Source organism: Zootoca vivipara, chromosome 7 (genome assembly GCF_965207765.1).
Source record: "Zootoca vivipara chromosome 7, rZooViv2.hap1.1, whole genome shotgun sequence".
Classification (NCBI taxonomy): Eukaryota; Metazoa; Chordata; class Lepidosauria; order Squamata; family Lacertidae; genus Zootoca; species Zootoca vivipara.
Genome location: NC_142590.1, coordinates 81112725 through 81135245, shown reverse-complemented (window position 1 = coordinate 81135245; position 22521 = coordinate 81112725). Strand labels below are relative to the sequence as shown.

At 42.3% G+C, this 22521-nt stretch overlaps 1 protein-coding gene across 1 annotated transcript in view; it reads right to left on the bottom strand.

Annotated features, from left to right (window-relative positions):
• Positions 1-296: 296 nt before the first annotated feature.
• Positions 297-22521, bottom strand: part of RTF2 (replication termination factor 2) — a 58573-nt gene continuing 36348 nt past the window's right edge. The window contains exons 6-9 of the mRNA XM_035124364.3: positions 7210-7323; positions 4794-4848; positions 2825-2917; positions 297-1263 (exon numbers count right to left, since the gene is read on the bottom strand). Of these exons, the coding sequence (XP_034980255.1) occupies positions 1073-1263; positions 2825-2917; positions 4794-4848; positions 7210-7323 (453 nt within the window). The 3' untranslated portion in view covers positions 297-1072. The remainder of the gene's footprint in view (positions 1264-2824; positions 2918-4793; positions 4849-7209; positions 7324-22521) is intronic.

Here is a 22521-nt window from a genome sequence, read left to right as displayed (position 1 = left end):
TATGTCAATCACCTCCAACTTGCCTTTTCTCTAAATTACAGAGTCTCAAATACTACAACCTTCCCTCACAGTTTCAGAGTGGGATGACCAGACTTGGGGTTGCTGCGCACAAGGTCCTGCGCCTGTTTTACGGCAACACCATCTCTGATGAACCGTAGTCTCTTACATGTCTCAGAAGAGTACTAATGCATTTTCTCCTCCCATTCGCGTTTCTTCTAATGCAAGATCTCCAAAACCTTTTACGGTGAAAGTGGGATGGGCTGGACAGCTTTCAACCACGCAATAGAGAGGCAATATTAGAATACCGTGCTTTTATTTGTAAGTACAAGGTGCGCAAGAAAAGTCATAAAGGGCTCTGCTTTATTTCTCTGACAATTGACAGGAATGGAAACCAAAATTAAATATTCAACAGTATCACTTCTATAAAGCTGGCAAGAGCTACACGGGTAAAGATGGACACTCTGGGCTGCCCCCCCCAAAAAAAATTGTTTTCTGTGGCTCATCACTCCACAGCCCTCTTGAACATAGGATGCTGGCTTCTGCTGTAGCCTCCTCACACTTGGGAAAGATGATGGTGGAACATCTTCCATTTGCTGAAGCCTGACCCACCTAGACAAAGCTTAGACAGGACAGGAAGTGGTCATGCTAGTCTCCTATCTAATTACTCTAGCCCCACAATCTACAATTCCATGCAAAAGAAGGTCTGAAAGTCAGGATGCCTGAAGGTACCCATGCAAGGTAGATGCTGTGGGCAGGTCACCTGTTTCTGTTTTACATGCATCCAAATGATTCAAAGTGACCAAGACCTGTTGTTGGGGGGGGGGGGGGAGAGATGGAATCAAGAGCACATCATTTGTGATCCTAACAATTAGTACTTGTTCAAATCACACACCGCTTAAAAAAACCCAAAGTGATTTCTGCTAACTGCTTTTCTATTCTACTTTATATAGTTATATATGGATGGTCCTTCTAAATCGACAGCAAATTGCACACAAATTGCAGTTCCTTTTAAGAGGAACTGCAGCAGGGTGGGAAAGGGCAGAGCCTGTTACAAACTGGAAACTTTTCTGTTTCAGAAATAGTATGCTGTATGCGTGATCCAATTGGAAGACTCTTCCTTGGAGCGTTTGGCAGAGCTGTGTGATGTAAAAATAGACTTGTATGCTTCCGATTTCTCTCCTCTGGTTGTGAAGGATCGCTTGGGGCCCCCGGATGAACTTTTGCTGCTTTTTTCAGATGAAGACGATGGACCTTCGCTGACTGCTACAGAATGAAGCAAACAGAACACGCGTCAACTTCACCCACAAAACTTGCATGTAGACACACACAAACACCATACTAAAGAAACCTTTGCCAACCTGGTGCCTCTCAGTTGTTTGAGATTGCAACTCCCATAAGCCCCAGCACACATGGCCAATGGTCAGGGATAATCAACGCCCATATTTCTTTTTAAGGTTTGTTCAAGCTAAAGTCAAGACTAAGTTGCTTAAACTTCTATTTTGCACAGCTGGCACTTGGCACCCTTTGGCAGTTGCCAGGATCCAAGCGCTCCGGCAGCTCCACTGCCAATATCTATGCTGGTTCTCCCTTAAAACAATTTCAAATCAGCACCTGGTGGCTAGGCCTGGAAGCCACCAATCTTCTTCTCAAGAGAGTCCTGGGTGCACTGTAGGAAATGACAGTGATAGTTCTCAAACCCAGTTAGTTGCCTGTTGCAGATCAGAGTCCTGTTGCTCCTGCCACCAAATAAGCTTACCAAGACCCACCAACACAGGAGGGCCAAACAAGAGGGCACTTTGTTTAGGGTCCCCACCCCTCAAACTGGAACCAACCTTGTTGTAATCATGCAACAACTGGAACAGTTGGTTTTGTTAAAAACACGGACACCAAAGGACAGTTGGAAGTCCTGAAATCGGGAGGGGGTGGTTGCTGTTGTTTTTAAGTAGTCAGCACAACTAGACAGGACATGGCTCATGGAAGCTCTTAGGCCTTGCAAATAAGAGAGCTATGTTGCACCCACAGCTAGTCCACAAAGACCAAGCTCAGGGAAGCACCTCAAGCTAGCTCAGCAATTTAGTGGAGTAGGCGAGCTGAAAAAAAATTCACATCTGGCAACCAATGTGCTCCTTTCATTTCAGAACAGTTCACGGGTAGACAAGTCTAAAAAGCCTGGGACACAATTTTTCATGGCCCTCTAGTGGCTATGGTAGCTCATTTACCATTAAAGTAATGCATTTAGCATTAAAGTTTATACTCGATTCTGACTAAACTAAGCCTCCTAGAACAAAATATGTGAACTATATCAACATTATTTTCAGCTCTGCTACCCCGCTAATTTCAATATCTAACCTCAGTGGTTGAACATCTTGCTTTGCATGCAAAAGGTCCCAGGTTTAAGACTCAGCATCTCCAGGAAGGATTGAGACGAGACCCCCGTGTGAAACCCTGGAGAGCCACTGACAGTCAGCGTGGACAGTACTAAACTGGATGCACCAATAGGCTGACTCAGTAGAAGTCTGACTCAGTAGAAGTGTTCCCAGTGTTAACGTTGGTTATGGTTAGCATAGAAACAATTGACCATGGTTAAAAGCAGCAGTGGAAAGGCGAGGGAGGGGTGAATTTATTCAACAAATGACGGAGAGTCTGCCATTCCGTGGCTCATATGCAGCCCTCATCTTTCCACGAAGGGATGGTCCCAGTTACAGCTGCACCAGCTCAAAGTAGAGTTCTAGGTGAACATCTAGCTGAAAATGGCTAATAAAGGATTATCCACAATATTACTGAATGCAATGTCATGAAACTGCATGGAGAATTTTATACTAACCTGTACTCTTGCAGAAGGCAATGCTTCTATTTTCTCCAGATTTCATGTTTGCTGTATCCTTTTCAGTATTTACTTGAGATGATGTAGGCAAATCTTAAAAAAACAAAAACAACCCACATAAACAGGAAGAAAGAGAAATTAAAAAGAAAAGAGGTGGAATCTGCATCCTATTAAAATCAATAGCAAAAGATTTGTTCAGCAAGAGAGTGCTGCAACCAAAAGCAATTAGACAATAAAACTTCACTCAAGAGTTGGACTAATTAATGATCAAAACATAGAGAGTTGCCACTGAAAAGAACAGTCGTGTATTTAGTTCCTTTCAGTCCCTTTCTGCATTGCCTTATTATGTGTTGTAACACCATGATATCCAATGTTCTCCACCATAGCCAAGGACATGGAGTAGAACCATAACGATATCAAGGCATAAGTTATCCTAATTGTTACACAGATGGGGGAGAGGGTAAAATAAATGGCTCACTGCAGCAGCACCTGTGTACTTAATTAACTGCCAGGTTAGCAGAAGCTTTGTGGCAGGGAACAGATAGGCCAGGGGTCCCCAGACTTGCCCGCCCTCGGGCCGGTGCCCGCTGCGCCGATTGCGCGGAGGGCGGGGGAGTGCGCGCGCAGTGGGCCGGAGGGTGGGGGAGTGCATGCCAGTGCGCATGCGCACACCCATTTACTGGTGCGGTGGCGCGCTTCCAGGCCGGAAAAATCGCCGAAAATTGTTTGTGCGCATGCGTATGGGCCTCCCCCGACCCGGAAATGCACCTCCCCTGACCCAGAAGTACACCGGAAATGACCTCTTCTGGGTCGGGAGAGGCCCATACGCATGCGCAGAAACAATTTCCGGCAATTTTTTTCAGATCCGGAAGTGCACCGCAAGAGCGGGCGGCAGCAGCGGGCGGTGGGGGTCGTCGCGGGCCAGATTGGGAGGCCAATTGGGCCGCATCCGGCCCGGGGGCCGTAGTCTGGGGACCCCTGAGATAGGCAAACTCTGCCTAACAGCTTAACTAGCTTGTTTACTGCCAAGAGACAACGCTTTGAAGGCATGGATTGTTGTTGGCTCATGAACTCTAATTTGTTTTAACTATGACTTGGTGTTACATGTGAACTCAGCACACTTCCTTAACCATGGTTAGGTTTGGACACCGTACCTCAGGCACTTCGCAAACTCCAAAGGCATGAGATAACAGTAGCTGGAAAACAAATCAAACGTTGGAGAAACAAGCCATGGTTTGTTTGATCCTTTGTGGGACAACTTGTGGTTAACTCATGATTTGTTTCAAAAACAACAACAAACAAAACTGCCCAAACAAACCATGGTTTAAGGTTATGTGTGAACCAGGCTAATGTCTTCTAAGCAGAAGGTCCTGTGAAGTCCACTCCAACTATAATTGCCCCTTTGTGCAATCTACCTACAAGCTCCTTGTTTTATTTTTTGTCCCTGTAAAAATGGGGGCTGGCGGCAGAGGGAGATAATCCATTAAGTAAGAAAAGCATTATTGCAGGTTAGTTATGTTTATCACTTTTGTTTTTCCTTAAGGGGATATTTAGTTCATAATGTGCGCCCAACTTTCTATTTACTGTTACTCTTTTTTATACAGTTTCTAACCTATTTATGTCAAAACAACATGCAAAATGGCCTTTTAAAAGAACACAGTGGCATAGAGATAGGGAAAGGTCATCCATCACTGGAACTCGCCAATAGGTGCAGATCATATTTGCATAGCTACTGCAGATTTCATGAATCAAACCAGAGGTGCTAACTGCAGGGGTGGAGTGATCCTAGCAACACAATATAGTTGTCTGTGTGCTGGGAAAACTTGGCTTCTCTGCAAAAGCAGCACTACCTTGAAGGAAAATATGTGGGTTCTGGCCAACAAAGGTAATAGCTGCAGTGTTACTGCCCTGGAAATAATAGTAATCTGGAATAGCACTTTGTTGCATCAGCACATGGACACAACCTTACCTTCCGCAGCTTCAGGTTTCACAGTGGTCTCTGCTGCCTTAGATTTCTTGGATTTCTGAAAGCAATGGAGACAAACAATGAGTGACAACAGCCCAAACTGTGTTTGGTAACAAATCCACCTTGGCACACCCTTTGCCATAAGATTACTCGGTGCCTTTTTCATATTACATTGCTACACAATCTACTCCACTCACACAATTCAGTGCCCACTTTGTGCTCCCCTAAAAGTGGGCTTATAAGGCTTATAAAGTGCAAAGGGAGACAGAACAATCCACACTTATCTGCCTGCAGGATCAATATGTTTTGAAAAACATCCTGACTTTGATCCATGAAACTAACTCTAATCATCCTTAAAAGTTATATAATAATAATTTATTATTTATACCCTGCCCATCTGGCTGGGTTGGAGAGATATGTTCTTTCTTCCATTATCCACACAATTAAAATTAACCCAACACTAGGAGCATAGCTTTCTCCATTGGGGCTGCCTGCCCCCTTTGGAAATCTCAGTTGGCTAGCTGTTTGCAGTCCCTTTTTAATATTGTTTAAGATAATCTTATTTGGGGTCCAGTTAATAGTCTGGGAGTATCTGAGGCTGCAGCATTGCCAAAGCTAAGCAGGTGTGGACCTAAGCAGCCCCTTGAATGGGAAAAGCACAGTGAGTCCCACATAAGAACATGAGAGACAGACAGACATGACTTACCTGCCATTCATTACACCCACCATTCATTATGGTTAGACAATGAGCCCTTTCACCTGATGAACTGGGTTGTTGACATTAAAAAGAAAACTTGCCACAATAAAGAGACAGGTTAAATGCTTTCCCACAGAAATGCAGTTGAACAGGGATTTCATATGAGGTTATTTGTGAATGAGCGCTGGGTGGCCCAGCAATACTACAGTGAAAACACCCCAAACAATGTTAGGATGCATCAGGCCTGCTCAAGTTTTGGACTCAACAAGCTGGCTGCAGACCACTAGCCATGCTGTGTGGCTTAGGAGATGGCAGATAACTGCCTTATTTGTGCAGTCTGAGGCAGGCAGAAAAAACAGGACACTGTGAAGCCCTCAGGGGTTCCATATGCAGCTGATGGTCACCCCAATTTGCCGCATACATTATTATTAGCTGCAATAAAGGCACTGATTCCACTGAGCTATTCCCTGTTCTGCAGATTACCCATTTCTTCCTGGAGGTGGCAGCAATGCACTAGAACTTCCTGTGCAGCAGTTCTAGAGGCAGGGGTGTCTTGCAACTAAAATGCATGTGGTAGGAAGATGCAACTAGGGAAGGAGACCGATTTTTCCCCAAAGAATTGTTATCCTCAAAGGCGGCTCTCAAGTAGCTTTAAGATTGCTACAAGTCCCTGCCAAATGTTGCTGGTCTCTCAGCTGTACCTATAAAGGAGCCCACCTTTGATTTGCTTCTCTTTCCTAATCCCAACACAGATATGCCTAGCAGTGTTATATGCTTATTTGGCATCCAGCCTTCAGCATGAAAAAAAGCACTGCCCTAATTTTAGTTTGAAACATGAACACTGCTTGCAGAATGGCATGCTTGATTTACTATCATGTCGAATAGGAAGCCAGATTCGAAACGGAAAGGAGGCCCTTGTAAGAGGAAGTTCTCCTTGCATGCTATTTTACCACACCACCAACAACCTCAGAAGTTAAAGACAGAACTGCGGTTGTTATATTGATGAGTACAATGAGGGTCATTAAGGCCACGAGGGGAGGGATATAGGTAAATGAAGGGATACTCTGCACATTGCAGAATGTGTGTACATACTGGTGCGATTACTACATGCTTGTGAAGTTTAGAATTAGGGGGCAAAATGAACTGCACCCTGGATCAATGGATGCAGTGCAAATGTGTGAGTAGTTCTCATGTAGCTTGGATCACACCGATTGGTTTGACACCTTCCTATCCCTAACAGTCAGAAGAGGGTGATGTAAAATGTAAACTACGTCAAGGAAGAGTGACAGTTCTGCTTAAGAGCATCTGAATAATGGAACAACTGAGCACTGATTTGAAAAGGAAAACCAATGGGTTTATTTATTTTGATGACGGCATTTGTGGAAGGAAGGAAGAACTATTTCCATGAGAAAGAAGAGCTGGATTAAATTAGTGGCAAGGCCAAAGAAATTACTTATCTCTGATCTAATTAAAAATGACTAATGAGGGCTGAAATTGAAAAACAACAAGCTGTACTTGATAAAAATATTTGCTGGGATTCAATGAGCTGCACCTACAGTTTCTTGCTGGAGGCTTTGGCCACTTAAACAGGAGACCAACCCCCTGCCACCACGGAGAAGATTTTGAAAAAGCTGTTTGTAATAAACTCTGTAATATACTCTGTTCATGAAGTATTCCATAAATGCACGTGCAAATACATCAGAGAATGCACAAAGCTCTCACCTTCCCCAATTTACTCTTAAGCCTCCTCTCCTCCATTCTTTTCTTCAGCACTTCTACATCCTCTTTTGTACCGTTAAGTACAATCACGTCGTCATCTTGAAAAGAGGCCCCACACTTTCATGAGGAAAGGGAAAAAAAGGTTAACAAGGCTTTATATTTTTATGACCACATACGAGCAATGTAATGTGTTGAATGTACATAAAAAAGGGAGGGCACAAGCTACATCATCCACATTAGGAGTGTTTTGCTTGACTATGAAAATAAATTACAATTCAAACATGCTTATTAGTAATAATAAATTACTTGACTGAGAGGATTGTTTAAATTCTTTATTTCATAGAATCATAGAATTGTAGAGTTTGAGGGTACCCCGTGGGCCATCTAGTCCAACCCCCTGAAATGCAGGAATCTCAACTAAAGCATCCATGACAGATGGCCATCCAACCTCTGGTTAAAAACCTCCAATGAAGGAGAGCCCATCACCTCCTGAGGGAGTCCATTCCACTGTCTAAGCCAGGCATCCCCAAACTGCGGCCCTCCAGATGTTTTGGCCTACAACTCCCATGATCCCTAGCTAACAGGACCAGTGGTCAGGGAAGATAGGGACTGTAGTCCAAAACATCTGGAGGGCTGAAGTTTGGGGATGCCTGGTCTAAGCGATCAGTTTGTAAGCAATCAAGGTACTTGCCGAAGTACATATAGGGTTGGATCCAGACAGGATTAACCACATTCTGGGCCACAACAAAATCAATCTGAAAAATTAGTCACAATAAACTGAAGCATCATTGATTTCTAGGGCAACTAGCTTAATCTGGACTCAATCCATAGGCCCCACTCCAAAAGCAAGTTACTAGTTTAGCCAACTGTTAAATCACTTTGAAATTAATGAGAAGTAATTAAGTTGCAACCAAATTGTCCTACTGATTGCAAAAGGACGGAAATGTGACTGATTTGCTCCCTCTGGATTGGGGCTGTGCATTCCATTAACTCAGCATGGATTTTATCTCTCCCCCCGCCAGTGATTTTATATGGCATAAAGTGGGATGGGCTAACCTCCTGCTTGGGGGCCTGATCTGACCCACTGAGCGATTTTTCTGAGCTCCAAAATCACACCACTTTGATGGCAGTAGCAAAAAGGAAATATAGAGGAGACATGGGTTGGGGTGGAAAGAGGCTTATATCCCCTCCATTCAGCTGAGGGTGGTGATGCCTCTGTGTTTGAGAGATACTGCATGGTGACCATACTCCCTGCTGGCATGCAGGTTGGGCTAAAGGCGATTGTTGCCCTTGGGCAAAAAAGATTAGCCACTCTTGGCTCAAAACTATTTAGTTCATTACATTCTGTCCTACCCTTCCTTCATTGAACTCAGAGTAGTCAAAAGAGGACACTGTGTTCTATATCCTGAGAAAACGTGACTGGGGAGGTGAGGAAATAGCCATTTTACTGGTGTATTTAATGATGTCATTATATTTGTTATATCTCTTTATCTTTACTAAAACCTTAAGAAAAGAAAACGGGACTTGGCTGAGACCATCTAGCTGGCCAACCCAGGATTTGAACCCAGGTCTTCCCAGGCTTGATTCTGTCCATGATGCAGCATAGCTTCTCAACTGGAACTCTACACTGTAAGGTCTAGTGATTTTTACAAGGTGATAGTATAAAGAGAGAGCAGCATTTACACAAAATATTAAAAAGCGGGAAATGGTACTTTGTTCAAGGAGAAGCAAAACGCAATTGCGAAAACACAACAACACAATAATTTAATAGTTCACCTTTCTCTGTAAATTCAGAGCAAAGAAAGAGAAGTATCTAGGTGTAGCGACATTAAGCCTCAATGGTGGGGGAAATGTCAGAATTTTATCGCTTGCATTTTGTTCTAAACATCCATGATGAAAAAAATGTGTAGTTAATATATACAAATTTGCAAACAAGAACTATGCGCATCTAAAAAGAACCAATAAAACAACATACAAGTCAACAGACTGTTATGCTAGTGAAATTGGAATAAAATCGCAGAGAAGCCAGGTGTCCACCCCATAATTAACAGCATCCTCACCCATGAATTTTTCATGGCATTTCATAGCAGCCAGAGCTTAAAGAGCCACAATACCAGAAGGCATTATTGTTTGCCAACAGCTAACCTGACTTGTCTGGCAGCTATTTATAGCAAAGTCTACAAGATTACAGATCTATACCAATATATTTTGATCTTGTACACAACAATTTCCTGAGCTGCAGGGAAAGAAAACAGAGTCTTACTTACAGCAGCAGCAGCATTAAAAAAGGAAAGGAAGCCTAAGCCCTATGAAAAGTTGCCCCAAACAGCCATTACTCAGGGCTTTAAACCAAGGAGACATACACTGTTAATAAACAGATATGAATAGGAACCACATCCTGCCCCCCTCTGACGAAAGATGCATTTAGCTCAGCCTTCATCACTCTGGGACTCTTCAGGTGTCTTGAATTACAACTCCAGTAATTCCTGACCAACAGCCATTCTGCCTAGGGCTGAGAGGCTGAAGGCAGCTGGAACACAACAATAACTTCAAGGTACCAGGTAGGGGAAGGCTGATGTTGCTTTGTGTTATAACAATGCAGATTTATTATAACCACAGTAGGTGGTTATACAGAATTGACACATTGCAGGCAGCTCGAGTTTTCAATTTTTTCTAATCCAATCTAATCCGAAATTGGATTGAGAGTCTCCAAGCAAAAATGCCTTGCAAAAATCTCAGAAGCTGGGGATGTGGGGCCACTTCCTAGGACTGCTGGTGACTTGAGGACAAGGCTTCAGTACAGCTACTTGGAATTCTGCAAAAAAAGGTAGCTTGAATTTTGCAATATCGCCAATTTGCAAAAAAAAGGGTTGTTGTTTTTGCAGAATCTATCTTTTGTTATTACATAATTTAAATATTTGGAGGGTGGGATGGGTGGAGGTAAAGGCTCAAGCCTGCTAGGTTTGGAGCTTCATGGGAAGAAGGTGCAGGAACAATGGAAACTGCCTTATTGTCATCCAGACAATCATGACCAGCTAGCAGCTTTAGCCAGCGCTGCCCTACTGGCTGGAAGGGATTCTACAGAGTCGCTGGCAGAGGTCTTGCCCAGTACCGGGTACTTGATCCTTTCCCCTTTACTTTTCTTCTTTCTTATAAACTGGATGTGCCAGGGATCAAACCTGGGATCTCCTGCATGCAAGCAGAAGGTCATCTGAGACAAGCACAGGTGCAGGATTCATCAGGATGAACTGAGTGTTACAAATGATGGCAACATACTCAATGAACTGAGATTATGCATATCACCTGAGAAGAAAGTGCAACTGAGTTCAATGGATTCCCGCCCCCCCTCCTGAAGGTCGCAACTTAAATCACTACTAATTGAAGCTTTTGCATATTCCTGTGTCCCAGTACTAAGGGAAGAGTTACATTTCCAAAACACATGCATTCAGAGCTCTTTTTCCTCTGACTGCCAGTTCTGCTGAATCATTAATAGGATCTCAATTTGTTGTAGCCTTTAGCTCTCCGTTTTGTTGCCCTTTCTCAGTTTCACTAACCTTGGAATACAATTAGTAAGGCAAAACCATACGAATACCGGTCCATACACTACAAACTGGGACAGAGGATTTTGTTGTTGTTGTTAAGCATAAAACATACACAATACGGGACAACTGTTGACAGGCGGAATTGGAAAAATGTTCCAGGCGCAAAAACCAGTAGGGAGAAAGCATGGAAGAGACTGTGAGAAGAGTGGAGAATTGGGTGGATAGGAGATGCCATTGAGAGGTGAAAGCAGCCCATTTGAAGTCTGGATTTGGATGATATTTTAAAATAAAATAACAAAGCGCTGGGCTTTCCCTCCAGGAAAGGGAATTTCAAAAGTTGCTGACATTCTCAGAACCGAAAGGGGCTCAACAGACAGTGCAGGTTTGCTGCTGGCTTCTTTGCTATTTGCACCTGTCTCTTGCTATCTACTACCGGTATCTCATTTAGACACAAAATCCTGATAGCATCTGCAAGCATACCCACAAAGAACAGCAATGTTTTTCTCATAATGACAGGAAGCCAGCACACATCCATGGATAGGTGATGCCAACAGATGAAAAAATGAGAGAGGGAGAGGGAGGAGGAGAGGGAGAGAGATCGAGTATCTTTTAATGGTGGGTGCATTCAGCTTTATAGTTTGGTTTTGCAGTTGTTGTTTTTCTAGCCTTCCTAGCAATTACGAAACAGGAAGCCGTTGCAATACAGTCCTGAAGCTCGAAGGCACTGAAAGCACATTTAAGTCATCTGCATGTTTCCAGAAAATCAGCAGTTTTGAAGTTAGATTTTAGGTGAGAAGGTCTTGGTGTGGTTGCAGAACAAGCCTGACTCTGTGCTTTCCCTCTACATTTTGTGGGGTAAGTGTACTTGCTTTACTTGATCGGCTGTTACTCTGCTGTCAAAATGCATTTTCTGACCCTTCGGAGCTCAATGTACAGGGCAGTTTACAGGGTCTTCAGATAAATCCTGCATTACTTGCTTTGAGCGAATACAGCCTAGGGACATGTTGAGCATGAGAATGTACTGTATCTCTTTTAGTAGTCTGGGTGTACACTGCACCACAATAAATCCACACTCTGCTGTCAGAACAATGTGTTCTGATTTGGTACACTCGTGTATGTATTTTCTTTGTGAATTTTGTTCTGCAAAGTGATCTGCTAGGCAATGTTTTGAGTGCACAGGTCAAGAAGGGAAATGTGACGGAGGGGAAAAGGGCAAGGAGACTGGGCACACACTGGCAGCAGAGGCAGGGGACACAGAAACATTGTGGGAACTGGGGAGGGTCCCCAAGTCTCATGGTCACTGGAAGTTGAGACCAACAGCCACACAAGCCTTCATTAGAGAGTGCTCTGGTCATGATTTCCTTTAAGGTTTCCTTTTTAAAAATTGAGAGCCAAGATGGTTGAAATTCCATGCTTGTGTTGTAAACTCATTGCCAGAATACACAGATCTGTTAACAGTCAAAGAGATCCTATCAGGCATTTAATTTTCCGGAGCAATGCTGTAGCTGCTGCTAAACTCCGTCAATATCACTCACCCAGGACCAATGCCTAATAATATGATTTATACAGTGCCTTACACAGACACATTGGCAAAAACAGATAGGTCCCTGCACCTGTCCACCCCATGAGTTTGCTATGTAAAAGAAATATAACAACGAGAGCTGTTAAAAAGTGTGATGTAATTGGACTCTGAACAGAGTGCTCTAGCATGCCATAATGTCTACTTTTCTATCACTTACTATCAAAAGTATGATCTGTGACTGAACACAGATGAAGTCTTGTCTTTGATAATGCTCCCAGAACTGCAGAACACCATAAAGGTAAAATGAGGAAGATACTCATGGCACCAATGCCAGAAATACAGTAATAGTAATAATAGCAGCAGCAGTAGTAGTAGTGATGATGATGATGGTATATTGTATTCAATGTAGCACTAAAGCTTATGCACATGGGTCTCTCCTTGGGGAATGGGACTTCTTCCCTCTTCTCCCTGCTTGCAACCCTCTTAAAACTATTCTAGGACTTCCTCCAACCCTCTGGAACAGATCTGGGGTGATTCAGGAGATGCATGGAGGGAGGGGGGAAGAGACTAATTGTGTGCCAGTAACTATTTCATTGAATACCACCCAATGATGCCACGCTTAAAAAGATCCCAAAGGCAGGGCCATGTGCTTCCAGATGTTGTTGGACTCATGGTCAACAGTCAAAGGATGATAGAATCTTGATGGGTGCCTCCTTAGGGACCTATACCCCTCAGGATCTTGCATGCAATACAGGAATATACAGATATGCATGGCAATTAATATACAACAGTGCATCACAGAATGAACCCTGTGATGTGTAAGATTCTGCTTTCCCTTTAAGATACGCTTCTAAGACAACTGGGAACAGGAAATGCTATCTGAAAGCACATGGGCAGTTTCAAGAAAAGGCTAGATCACTGGGTGGGAATTTCCCACACCATTTCCCCAACTCTGCCCCACTGCCCCAATCTATGAGTTTTAGTTCCTGAATTTCAGCTTCTCCCCCAGAAAAGTTAAGAGCTTTGATACTTTTACTGATTACCATATTTTCACCCCAGTTTCCAAGCAGTTCTCATCTCAAAAATCACGACGCATAAATTAAAAAAGGAAAAGAGATAGGCACTGTCACCAAGCTTACAAATGCAAACAAGGGAAGGGAAGGGAAGTGGAGAGGAAAGCTGGAGGAGAAAAATCAGTTCTTTAAGTCTAGGGCAGTGGTTCCCATTTAGCTAATTACTGAGGACCCCTATTTTTCAAAATCCAAGCCATGGAACCCCTACTTGAAAATTTTGATAACTCTATGGTAGTTACATTAGAATTGTTATCACTGTGTGATTTCAAAACTGATTTTGGCCAATATATTGAAAAACCGCACAGCGCTAAAACAGGCCATAAATTTTGTGGTATTACCATGCAAAAATGACAAAAAATAGTGTGGGGGGGGGAGGCAAGAGATACAGCCACAAACCCCCTGAGTGCATTCTGCAGTCCCTCGGCTGTCCCCAGACCCCTAACTGGGAACCACTGCTCTAGGGTAAGAGCTATAAGCAGGAACTGCAATCCAGTTGGTCCCAAGCTGGATCTTCCCTTGCTGATGTTCTTTTTTTCTGAACAGTAGCTGCGGACACCTGCTCCCTTGGCTGATGGATGGGACTAGAGGGTCCTTCCCCTTGCTTCTGCAGCCTCACAGCAACAGGTTGTTAGATCTGAGCATTCTTTCAGACTGAAAGTGGGGAAGTGAGCCCCCTGCCGTGGCTCCTATTCTAGGCGATAAGACAGGGCCAGGTTGGCCTCCTCTTGCCTTGATGCTGTTATTCCTAGGAGACATCTCCCTGGTCCCTTGGCCACTGAAAGGGACACCTGCAGTTCTTGGGATTTTCTGGCTACCGTTTTTTGGCATTCTACCCTATGCAGAAACAGGACCCACTTATAGGTATTGTCAGTTTTCTGAGTGTGACACTAACTAAACTGCAGAGTGCCGCAGGAGAAAGGCAATAAAAGTGCTCCAAGCCTGCTGCACTATACATTGCAACAGGTTTTAAGTCACTCTCAGGGCTGACTCACATACCTGCTTATTCCATGATTTCTCAACAGACAACTGCTTCCACTGAAAGAGGTAGTTTTAGACCACATGTTAACTCCTTTGACGTTTTACACATACAAGAACTCCGTTAATGTTGCAGTCGTCAAGTTAAATTGCACGTATGATCTCATCCTGTTTTAGCTTCTCTGAGAGAACCTGGGAAGCAGTACAGTTCTCTTGGAATTACACAGAAGCCTGAGAATCCTGTTTTAAATGATGTAGGTTTCAAATATTGGTGTAACAAAAGACAGGGACAAAGGAAGCTGTAAGGAAAAGCCTGTGAGAAGGAAGGGGTTGCATGTCAATAATTTGCCTGATATTGGGGAAACATTCATTCCTAAACACTATTGTGGAGGTCAGCTACACATGTAACACCCAATTTGATTTTAGAGACAGCCCAGATGCTCTTATGAAAATCCTGAGAAGTGCATTTTTTTAAAAAAAAAAGTCTATCCCTAATGTTTGTAAAGAGAAGGGTCAATACATAATTGTGGGTATTTTCTATGTGGTCTGGTGCCAATACACTGTCCAGACTTGAATTAGACCACAGGCATTTAAGCATTTAAGGTTAGAACTTTCTGTATTTGTCATACTACCCTACAGGAAACCCCACTACAGTTCTCATTCTGTTATTTAGGATACAGCAGGTGGTTCGGGGCAACAGCACCCACGAAACAGGAACAATATTTATTTAACCTTTATTTAGTGAAATAAATAAATAAATAAAAGTGAGAAGCATCCATTCTTGCTGTGTGCCATGCCCAATCATATATGGTATATATGTTGCAGAGCATCTGGGGTGGGGTCAAGCAAACAATGGTTAAGGAAGGGTATTGGGTTTACACATGACACCAAGCCACTGTTAAAACAAACCAAGGTTCATAAACCAACAACAAACTATGTATTCAGATCATGGTTTGCTGGCAAGAAACAAACCAAAGAGTTATGCTGCTGGGCCATGTACACATGCAACACTGAGCAATGATTTAATAAATCACAGTGTCATAAACCACGGTTTAGCATTAGTTTGCATACAGGAATAGTGGTTCATGCTTGGATTGGATTATTTCCCCTCCTCCTCACTGTGAATTCCCTAACAGATTTTTCCTATCCATTAAGCCTTTTTTCAAGCATTAATGTAGTTAACTGAGACAGGTTGGAGTAATGTAACCATAACTATAAAGAAGGCTTTAAAGAATTATTTTTTAAGGGCAATACTGTAAAGTCTATAGGTTATTTACTCCACTACTGAAGACTAATCTTTGGAATAGGCAGTGAAAACCATTGCTATGCCAACATAAACAAGGATGTTGCAAAAGAATGTTCAGGAAACAAAGAGACTTTTCAACAATTCATGGTTTTTGTGTAGTTGTGCTGTTTCATGTTTCTCCTTCCTGGAAGGAAAGAGGACTGGGGAGTTACTGTTTTTTTTCTAATTTTTGTTTTCATTTATAAATAAAGCGGCTGAAACACTGTGAGTAGCAGACTCACAGAACATGAACCTAAATTATTTACTTCTTCAAAACATCTATACCCCAATCTTTAGCCAGCAAAGCTCTCAGAGTGGCTTACAAACCAATAAAAATAGCATAGCCCCTGCCCCCACTCAAAATCTAAAACCTAAGAAGACATGAAACAAAAGGGGGAAAGGGACAGGAAGAGGAAAACAAACTCACTCAGACAACGTTTTAGTACCTCTCCTACTTATTCTGTAAGAAATAATATAATCCCTACGTATATTCTGGAATAAGAAGGTTAATCAACCATAGAAATGCAGCTGTTGTTCTATTATGCAATGTAGAAAGGCTGCCCTCCTTCTATTCTTTGGAATAGGCTTGTCCTTGGTGAATAGTTGGGCTGCACTGTGTGTAAAGCCACTCTAACATATCTGCCTAAAAAGTGGGAAGGGATGTAACTGGTCTGCCCAGTCTGAGGGAGTTGAAAGAAGTGGGGTTGTCATTGGTTTTGTGTGTGTGTGTGTGTGTGTGTGTGTGTGTGTGTGTTATATTTCATGTGCTAAAAGCTGAGGTTCTTTTGCAGGGGGTCGGGGTAGGTTCCATCTAACCTTGGGGAAGAAAAGATGCAGCAGACACCTTCACTCCCTAGTGCTCTCACCCATCTTCCTTACTCAGTTTCCACTCTCCTGTGAAGAAAAGCAGCAGTACAGAGCAGCTCTGGAGCCTAATGGTATCAACTGGGCCCCCATGAGCCTTCCTGCTCCAACAGGAATAGTTGTATAAAACAACAGTTTCTAGCTAGTCTCTAGAAGGTCAGCGGTTCACCCTGTAAGGTCAACAACCTCTAGCTGCATTACAGCCAATTTCAGGAAGGTTAGGTCATCACCTGTTTCTGGAATCCTCAGTATCAGGCTGTGATAGAGTGATGTTCCATGAATTTGTCCAGATCCCTTTTAAAGCCATCTAAATGGGTGGCTATCACCACATCCTGAGGGTGTCAGGATAGATAGACCATGCTGTGCGAGAGGGGCAAATTGACTGGCCTTAAATAATGCAACTTCCTATGTGGCAGAAAACCTGCCATACTGTATATACTTACAGTCCACCATTCACCAAATGGCTCCAGGATGAGTGATAAAAAATATAACCACTGAAACAACTATAAAATAAAAACCAGAACGCTAACCGAAAACAAAAAGCAGAAGCACAGAACAACAACGCAGAAAGGAAAGTGCCCGCTCAGCCCAAGACCTAGGTAAGAAGTGTTTCCTTGATCAATTATTCAAAATCATGCAAAGATGGTGCAAGATGCATCTCAGAGGGGAGCTCATTCCACAAATTGGGGGCCAACAGAAAGATGGCTGTCCCACATGCCCCCTTACCACAGAGGGAGGCCCACAAGCAGACTCAGATATTTGCTAATGCAGCTAGGGGATTTTCCTGCTTTTTGAGAGGCAAAAGGCACAATATTATCTAGTTCAGTTCTACAGATGTTGCTGCTATATTGTTTTATTATTAATTAAATCTGTTGGTTGTTTTGTGTTGCCCAGGGCAACCCATAGTGACTTACAATCAGCCAACCAACCAACCAACTGTTGCAGTTATGGCTCAAATCTCTTCTCTTTAATTGTGCTGCCCTAAAAGTTAATGTCTTGTGTGGCAGGGCCATAAATACAGAATACAATCTATGCAGGCCAGCAACTCTTCAAAGACAGAACAACACATTTAGAACGTAGAACTGTCCAGTTCCAGTCATGATGAAAAAATCTCTTTAAAATTAGTGGGGAGGAAAAATGAATAACGTCTCATCACAAATTCCAGTACCCATCAAAAGCAATGCATTTTAAGACTCAAGAGATGGTATCCAACTCATTCGTTCCATTAGAACAAGGATTTCCTGTTGCCCTCCCCAAATCTACTCCAGAGGGTTGGGGAAAACCCTAGAACAGATTTAAGGAGTGCACAGAGGGAGGGAGGAAAGCGCTGTAGAAGCAAGAAAGCCTTCCAAGTAGCACTACTTTGGATACAACCCAAATATTTTTCTGAAGTGTTTACAGGTGGGCATAACAGGGATGTACAGCAAGGAGACAAAAGAAAGTAAATACTTATATATTAATAAGCTCACATATTAAGAGCAGGATTTTTTAAAAAAACAACAACAACACATTGCACTTAAAAGGTTGAGAAGGCTTAGGAAAAGCTGGACAGAACGTGACAGTTTTCTGTTTTATTGCCTCAAGCATTTTGACATATGGCATGTCTGCTTGGGCTAAGCCCACAACAGAGAACTTTTTTTGTGTACCATCAGGAACGTACACATTTTATTGCACTTATATGGCAATTTAAGCTTCATTTTTTAAAAAAAAACACACCTGGACTGCAAACAGTCCCGGGTCGTCACCACCTAGAACATCGCCACCTTCTTTGACGGCACTTCTTGGAATTCCTATGCCTCTACAAGCAGCTGTATTTGTTTTTAAAGGGGAGGGAGGTATAACTCTGTTCCACAGATAGTCTGTCACTATGGGTGGAATTGTCTTAAAAATATTTGCTGGATGCTGCTCTGCCAGCTATATAATTGTCACACCAGCATTTTGCCAGCCTGCTGACCCCCAGACTTTTTGGCCTACAACTCCAATCAGTCTCGTGTGCTGCATGGAGTTGATGGAAGCTGTAGTCTAAAACATCCGGAGGGCAACAGGATGGTGAAGGCTGGACTATGCAATAAAATGGCTGGTGATGGTTGATGGTGATTTAACTGGTTTATTGTAGTGAAAGCTTCTGTAGGCAAGAGCCTAAACCACCTTGTAAAGTATCTTTGGAACTCATGAAAGTGTTGATAAATAACTACTTTAGAATGTTAGTTGTCTTTCGCTTTTGTGGAAATAATTCTGCAGTCTCCTTTTTAAAAAATTAATCGAAATTTCAGTGTTACACATGCACAATAGCACTTCTAAAATAACTGAGTATTCCTGAAAGGCCCAATCTCACTGTGAATGAAGCACTCTTCAAAAAAAGCACAATGATCAAGTGTTTAATGAAGCAGGAATGGTAGGGGATTAAATCCAACCCTTGCTGCCCCCCAGACAGTTTATAGGAGCAATTTCGGATTTTAGAACAGCGCTCAGTGCATTGCCCTAACGGCTGAACTGGGGGGCATGGGCACCCCTCTCCCACCTAATTGCATAGGTGCTTTTCTAGGCAGCCAGGAATATGCACATAGAAATCCATTTCCGTATGTGCATGGCTCCTCCTGATTGCATCCAAATGTCTACCATTATTAATTATTATTATTATTAGAACAGCTTTAGTTAAAACTGAGAATTAGAACAAAGCTACAGAATTCTACACAGAGACCATTTAAAATTTCTTTTTCCCCACTCCATGCACCCCACAGCTCTCAATTCATTATTTAAACTTCCAAACCAACCACTTAAATGAAACACAAAAGCCTTCACACATTAAGATGACGAAAGAAGTGAAATTATTTAGATTGGGAGGAAGGCACAAAGCCAGATTCCTCAGCCTGATTCATTATTTCTTCACTCTTCCCTGGTAGGCAAAAAATCCTTACACTCCTCTCACATGCCTGTCATCAAGTGGAAAGTTTCAGCAACCGGAGAGTTAAAGAAAAGAAAAGAAAAGAAAAGCACAAGATTTCTTCACATTGTTCACTGTACTCTGCTAGCAGCCTAGAGGTTAAAGCCATACCAATACTATTTATAATCAACAGCAATGCTTTATCTACAGATCTCATTTACAAAGACTGGTTTCACTGCCTTAAAAGGCTGTCTGTACAACAACAACAAAATCCAGAAAAACACAAGCTATTTTTAATTATGTCATCCAGAATATTGCTCCTGAATAAAAAAAATGGGACTTAAGTGGTTAAGGAAAACTAATCCTAAAATGCAAACATTTCACATTAATTATTAACTACTTTCACGTGATAGAAGGTCTCCGCATGAGAAAGGGAAGGACATAAGAGTCTGAATCTGCCTGAAGGGCAATGGATCCTGAGAATTTTCTCTCTCATTTCTCAAATTTGGCTCCAAACAGTCTGCCTTTTCCAGCAGAGGGTGAGTTTATTATTTCTAAACTTTATGGTGTTTTTTTTAAAAAAAAAATTAATTACAACCGGCTTCAAAATCACGGGTCACTTACAGTGCAATCCAATATCTGCTGACTCTTGAACTTAACAGGACTTACTTCTGAGTAGACATATATAGAATTGTACTGGGGGGGGGGAGAGATTCACACCTGTCTATTACCCATTTCTGCCATTTTCTTGAATAAATGTGCCAATCTGTTTCTTAGTAGGCACTGAATTAAATCCAAACAACTAAAACTGGAGAACGGGCTCTTTTGGTTCACTTAAAAATCGAAATCCTTGTGAGTTAGCCAATTTCCACCCCTACTATAAACAATCCCATGTCAGTCACCTCCTCTAACTCCTGAGATTAGCATTTTTGGAACACAATTTTAAACAGTTAATCCTTGTTTGCGAATAAACATGTTGAGCAAGGCAAAACAGAATAACTATACAGCGTTACATATATAGCGTTACAGCTGCTGGTTTCTAGTTGGCAGTAGTATTTCACCGCAGTTCCTGATTTTAAAAAGAGAAAATATTTCATCTGAAAAACAAAAGAAGGGGACAATAAAAGTGGCCATCACTTGTACTGGTTGAGTGTGTTTGGGTTCTGTTGAATTCCGAGAGCTCATCCACTGCTCCAATTCTTAAATATCTTTTAGGGAAGGAGAAGTTGGTGGTCTGTTTTGCTTACACTGGAGGAAGTAGCAATCGAGTCATATGCCCCAGGGTTAGGTCATTCAGACCACCACATTACTGTTGCTTTTAACTCCCCCCACCCAACAACTCCCAGCCTGAATCCGGCAGCAAGTCTTCCTCTGTGGTGTGCGGCTCTCTCAAGGATGTGGTTTAATTTGTGGAGGAAACTGATGTGTGGAAGATATTGTCTTGGGACAGACAGCTAGACCTGATGCCCTTCTGGTCTATCCAAGCTTTATGATTTATGTTTTGTGGACAAGGCAGTTTATGAAACAAAATTAAAAAATTCCTTCCAGTAGCACCTTAGAGACCAACTAAGTTTGTCATTGGTATCAGCTTTCGTGTGCATGCACACTTCCTCAGATACCTAGCGGTTTATCTTATACATGAGGCTATGGCTACGCTATGTGTTCTACAAAATATGCAAAGCCAGGATTTTTTAGCACTGGACATTAAAAAGTTGCTCACCCTGAGCTATTCCAGAATCATGGCACAGTGTTAGTGCCACTTCACAGGTAGCAAACAGTATGAAACCTTCAGAACATGCCTTTTACTGTGCACACGGATGCTGGGAACTTGTCATAAGCCATGGTTTCTCAATGCACCTAACATGGCCTCAGATGAAATGATGAAGTATGGTTTGGCAACTTAGGACCACATCTGTGGGCCTGTGATATGGGGTGGAAAATTTCCGGGGGGGGGGGATTCGTGCTTTATTTTTTTGTGGAAAAATAATCAGTTTTGTATGTTCACTAGTAACAATGAATAGGTACCTAACTGCAAATCAAATAGGAGGGAGGGAAGTGTGGCAGTTTCAAAGTTGTAATTAATGTTTTTCAAGTGATTATTTCTAGCAAGTATGTGAGTCTGCGCATCAACCACAATTCTTTGGGTTACAAATTTTGTGTCAACAGTTTTCAATACCTTTACAGTGGTACCTCGGTTTAAGTACACAATTGGTTCCGGAAGTCTGTACTTAACCTGAAGCGTACTTAACCTGAAGCGAACCTTCCCATTGAAAGTAATGGAAAGTGGATTAATCCGTTCCAGACGGGTCCGTGGAGTACTTAAACTGAAAGTACTCAAACCGAAGCGTACTTAAACCGAAGTATGACTGTACTTTTTCTTGTTAAATGCAAACAACACAAGGGTGTACATGCTGCTGTCTTTAAAAGTTTACAAGTATTCCAATAAAATTTCTACATATCATGGAACCTTGGTTTATGAACACCTCGGTTTATGAATTTTCGGTTTACGAACGCCGCAGACCCATCTGGAATGGATTAATTCACTTTCCATTACTTTCAATGGGAAAGTTCGCTTCAGTTTATGAACAGACTTCTGGAACCAATTACACCCATGCTTCGGGTTAAGTACGCTTCAGGTTGAGTACTCCGTGGACCCGTCTGGAACGGATTAATCCACTTTCCATTACTTTCAATGGGAAAGTTCACTTCAGTTTATGAATGCGTCAGTTTAAATACTCCGCGGACCGTCTGGAACAGATTAATCCACTTTCCATTACTTTCAATGGGAAAGTTTGCTTCAGTTTATGAATGCTTCAGTTTATGAACAGACTTCCAGAACCAATTGTGTTCATAAACCGAGGTACCACTGTACTAGAACATTTGAACCACATTAAGTGCTCCCAAACTATGATTTGCAAACACAAACACAATATTTTTTTTATTGCAAACTGTGATTTGGAGGCACTATCAAGAATTTGACATAGCCAAAGATGGTTTTAAAAAAACACAAACTATTGAAAGGGGAGCCTGTGTGAGAGACTGTGCACGAAACCATGGTTTGGCATTATGTCTGAACTGAGCCACTGTGTACATGCTGTGAACTATATGCAACAAAAGGCAAGTGACAGTCACACAATGTATTTAGGAAAAATGCAATGTGAGAACTAATC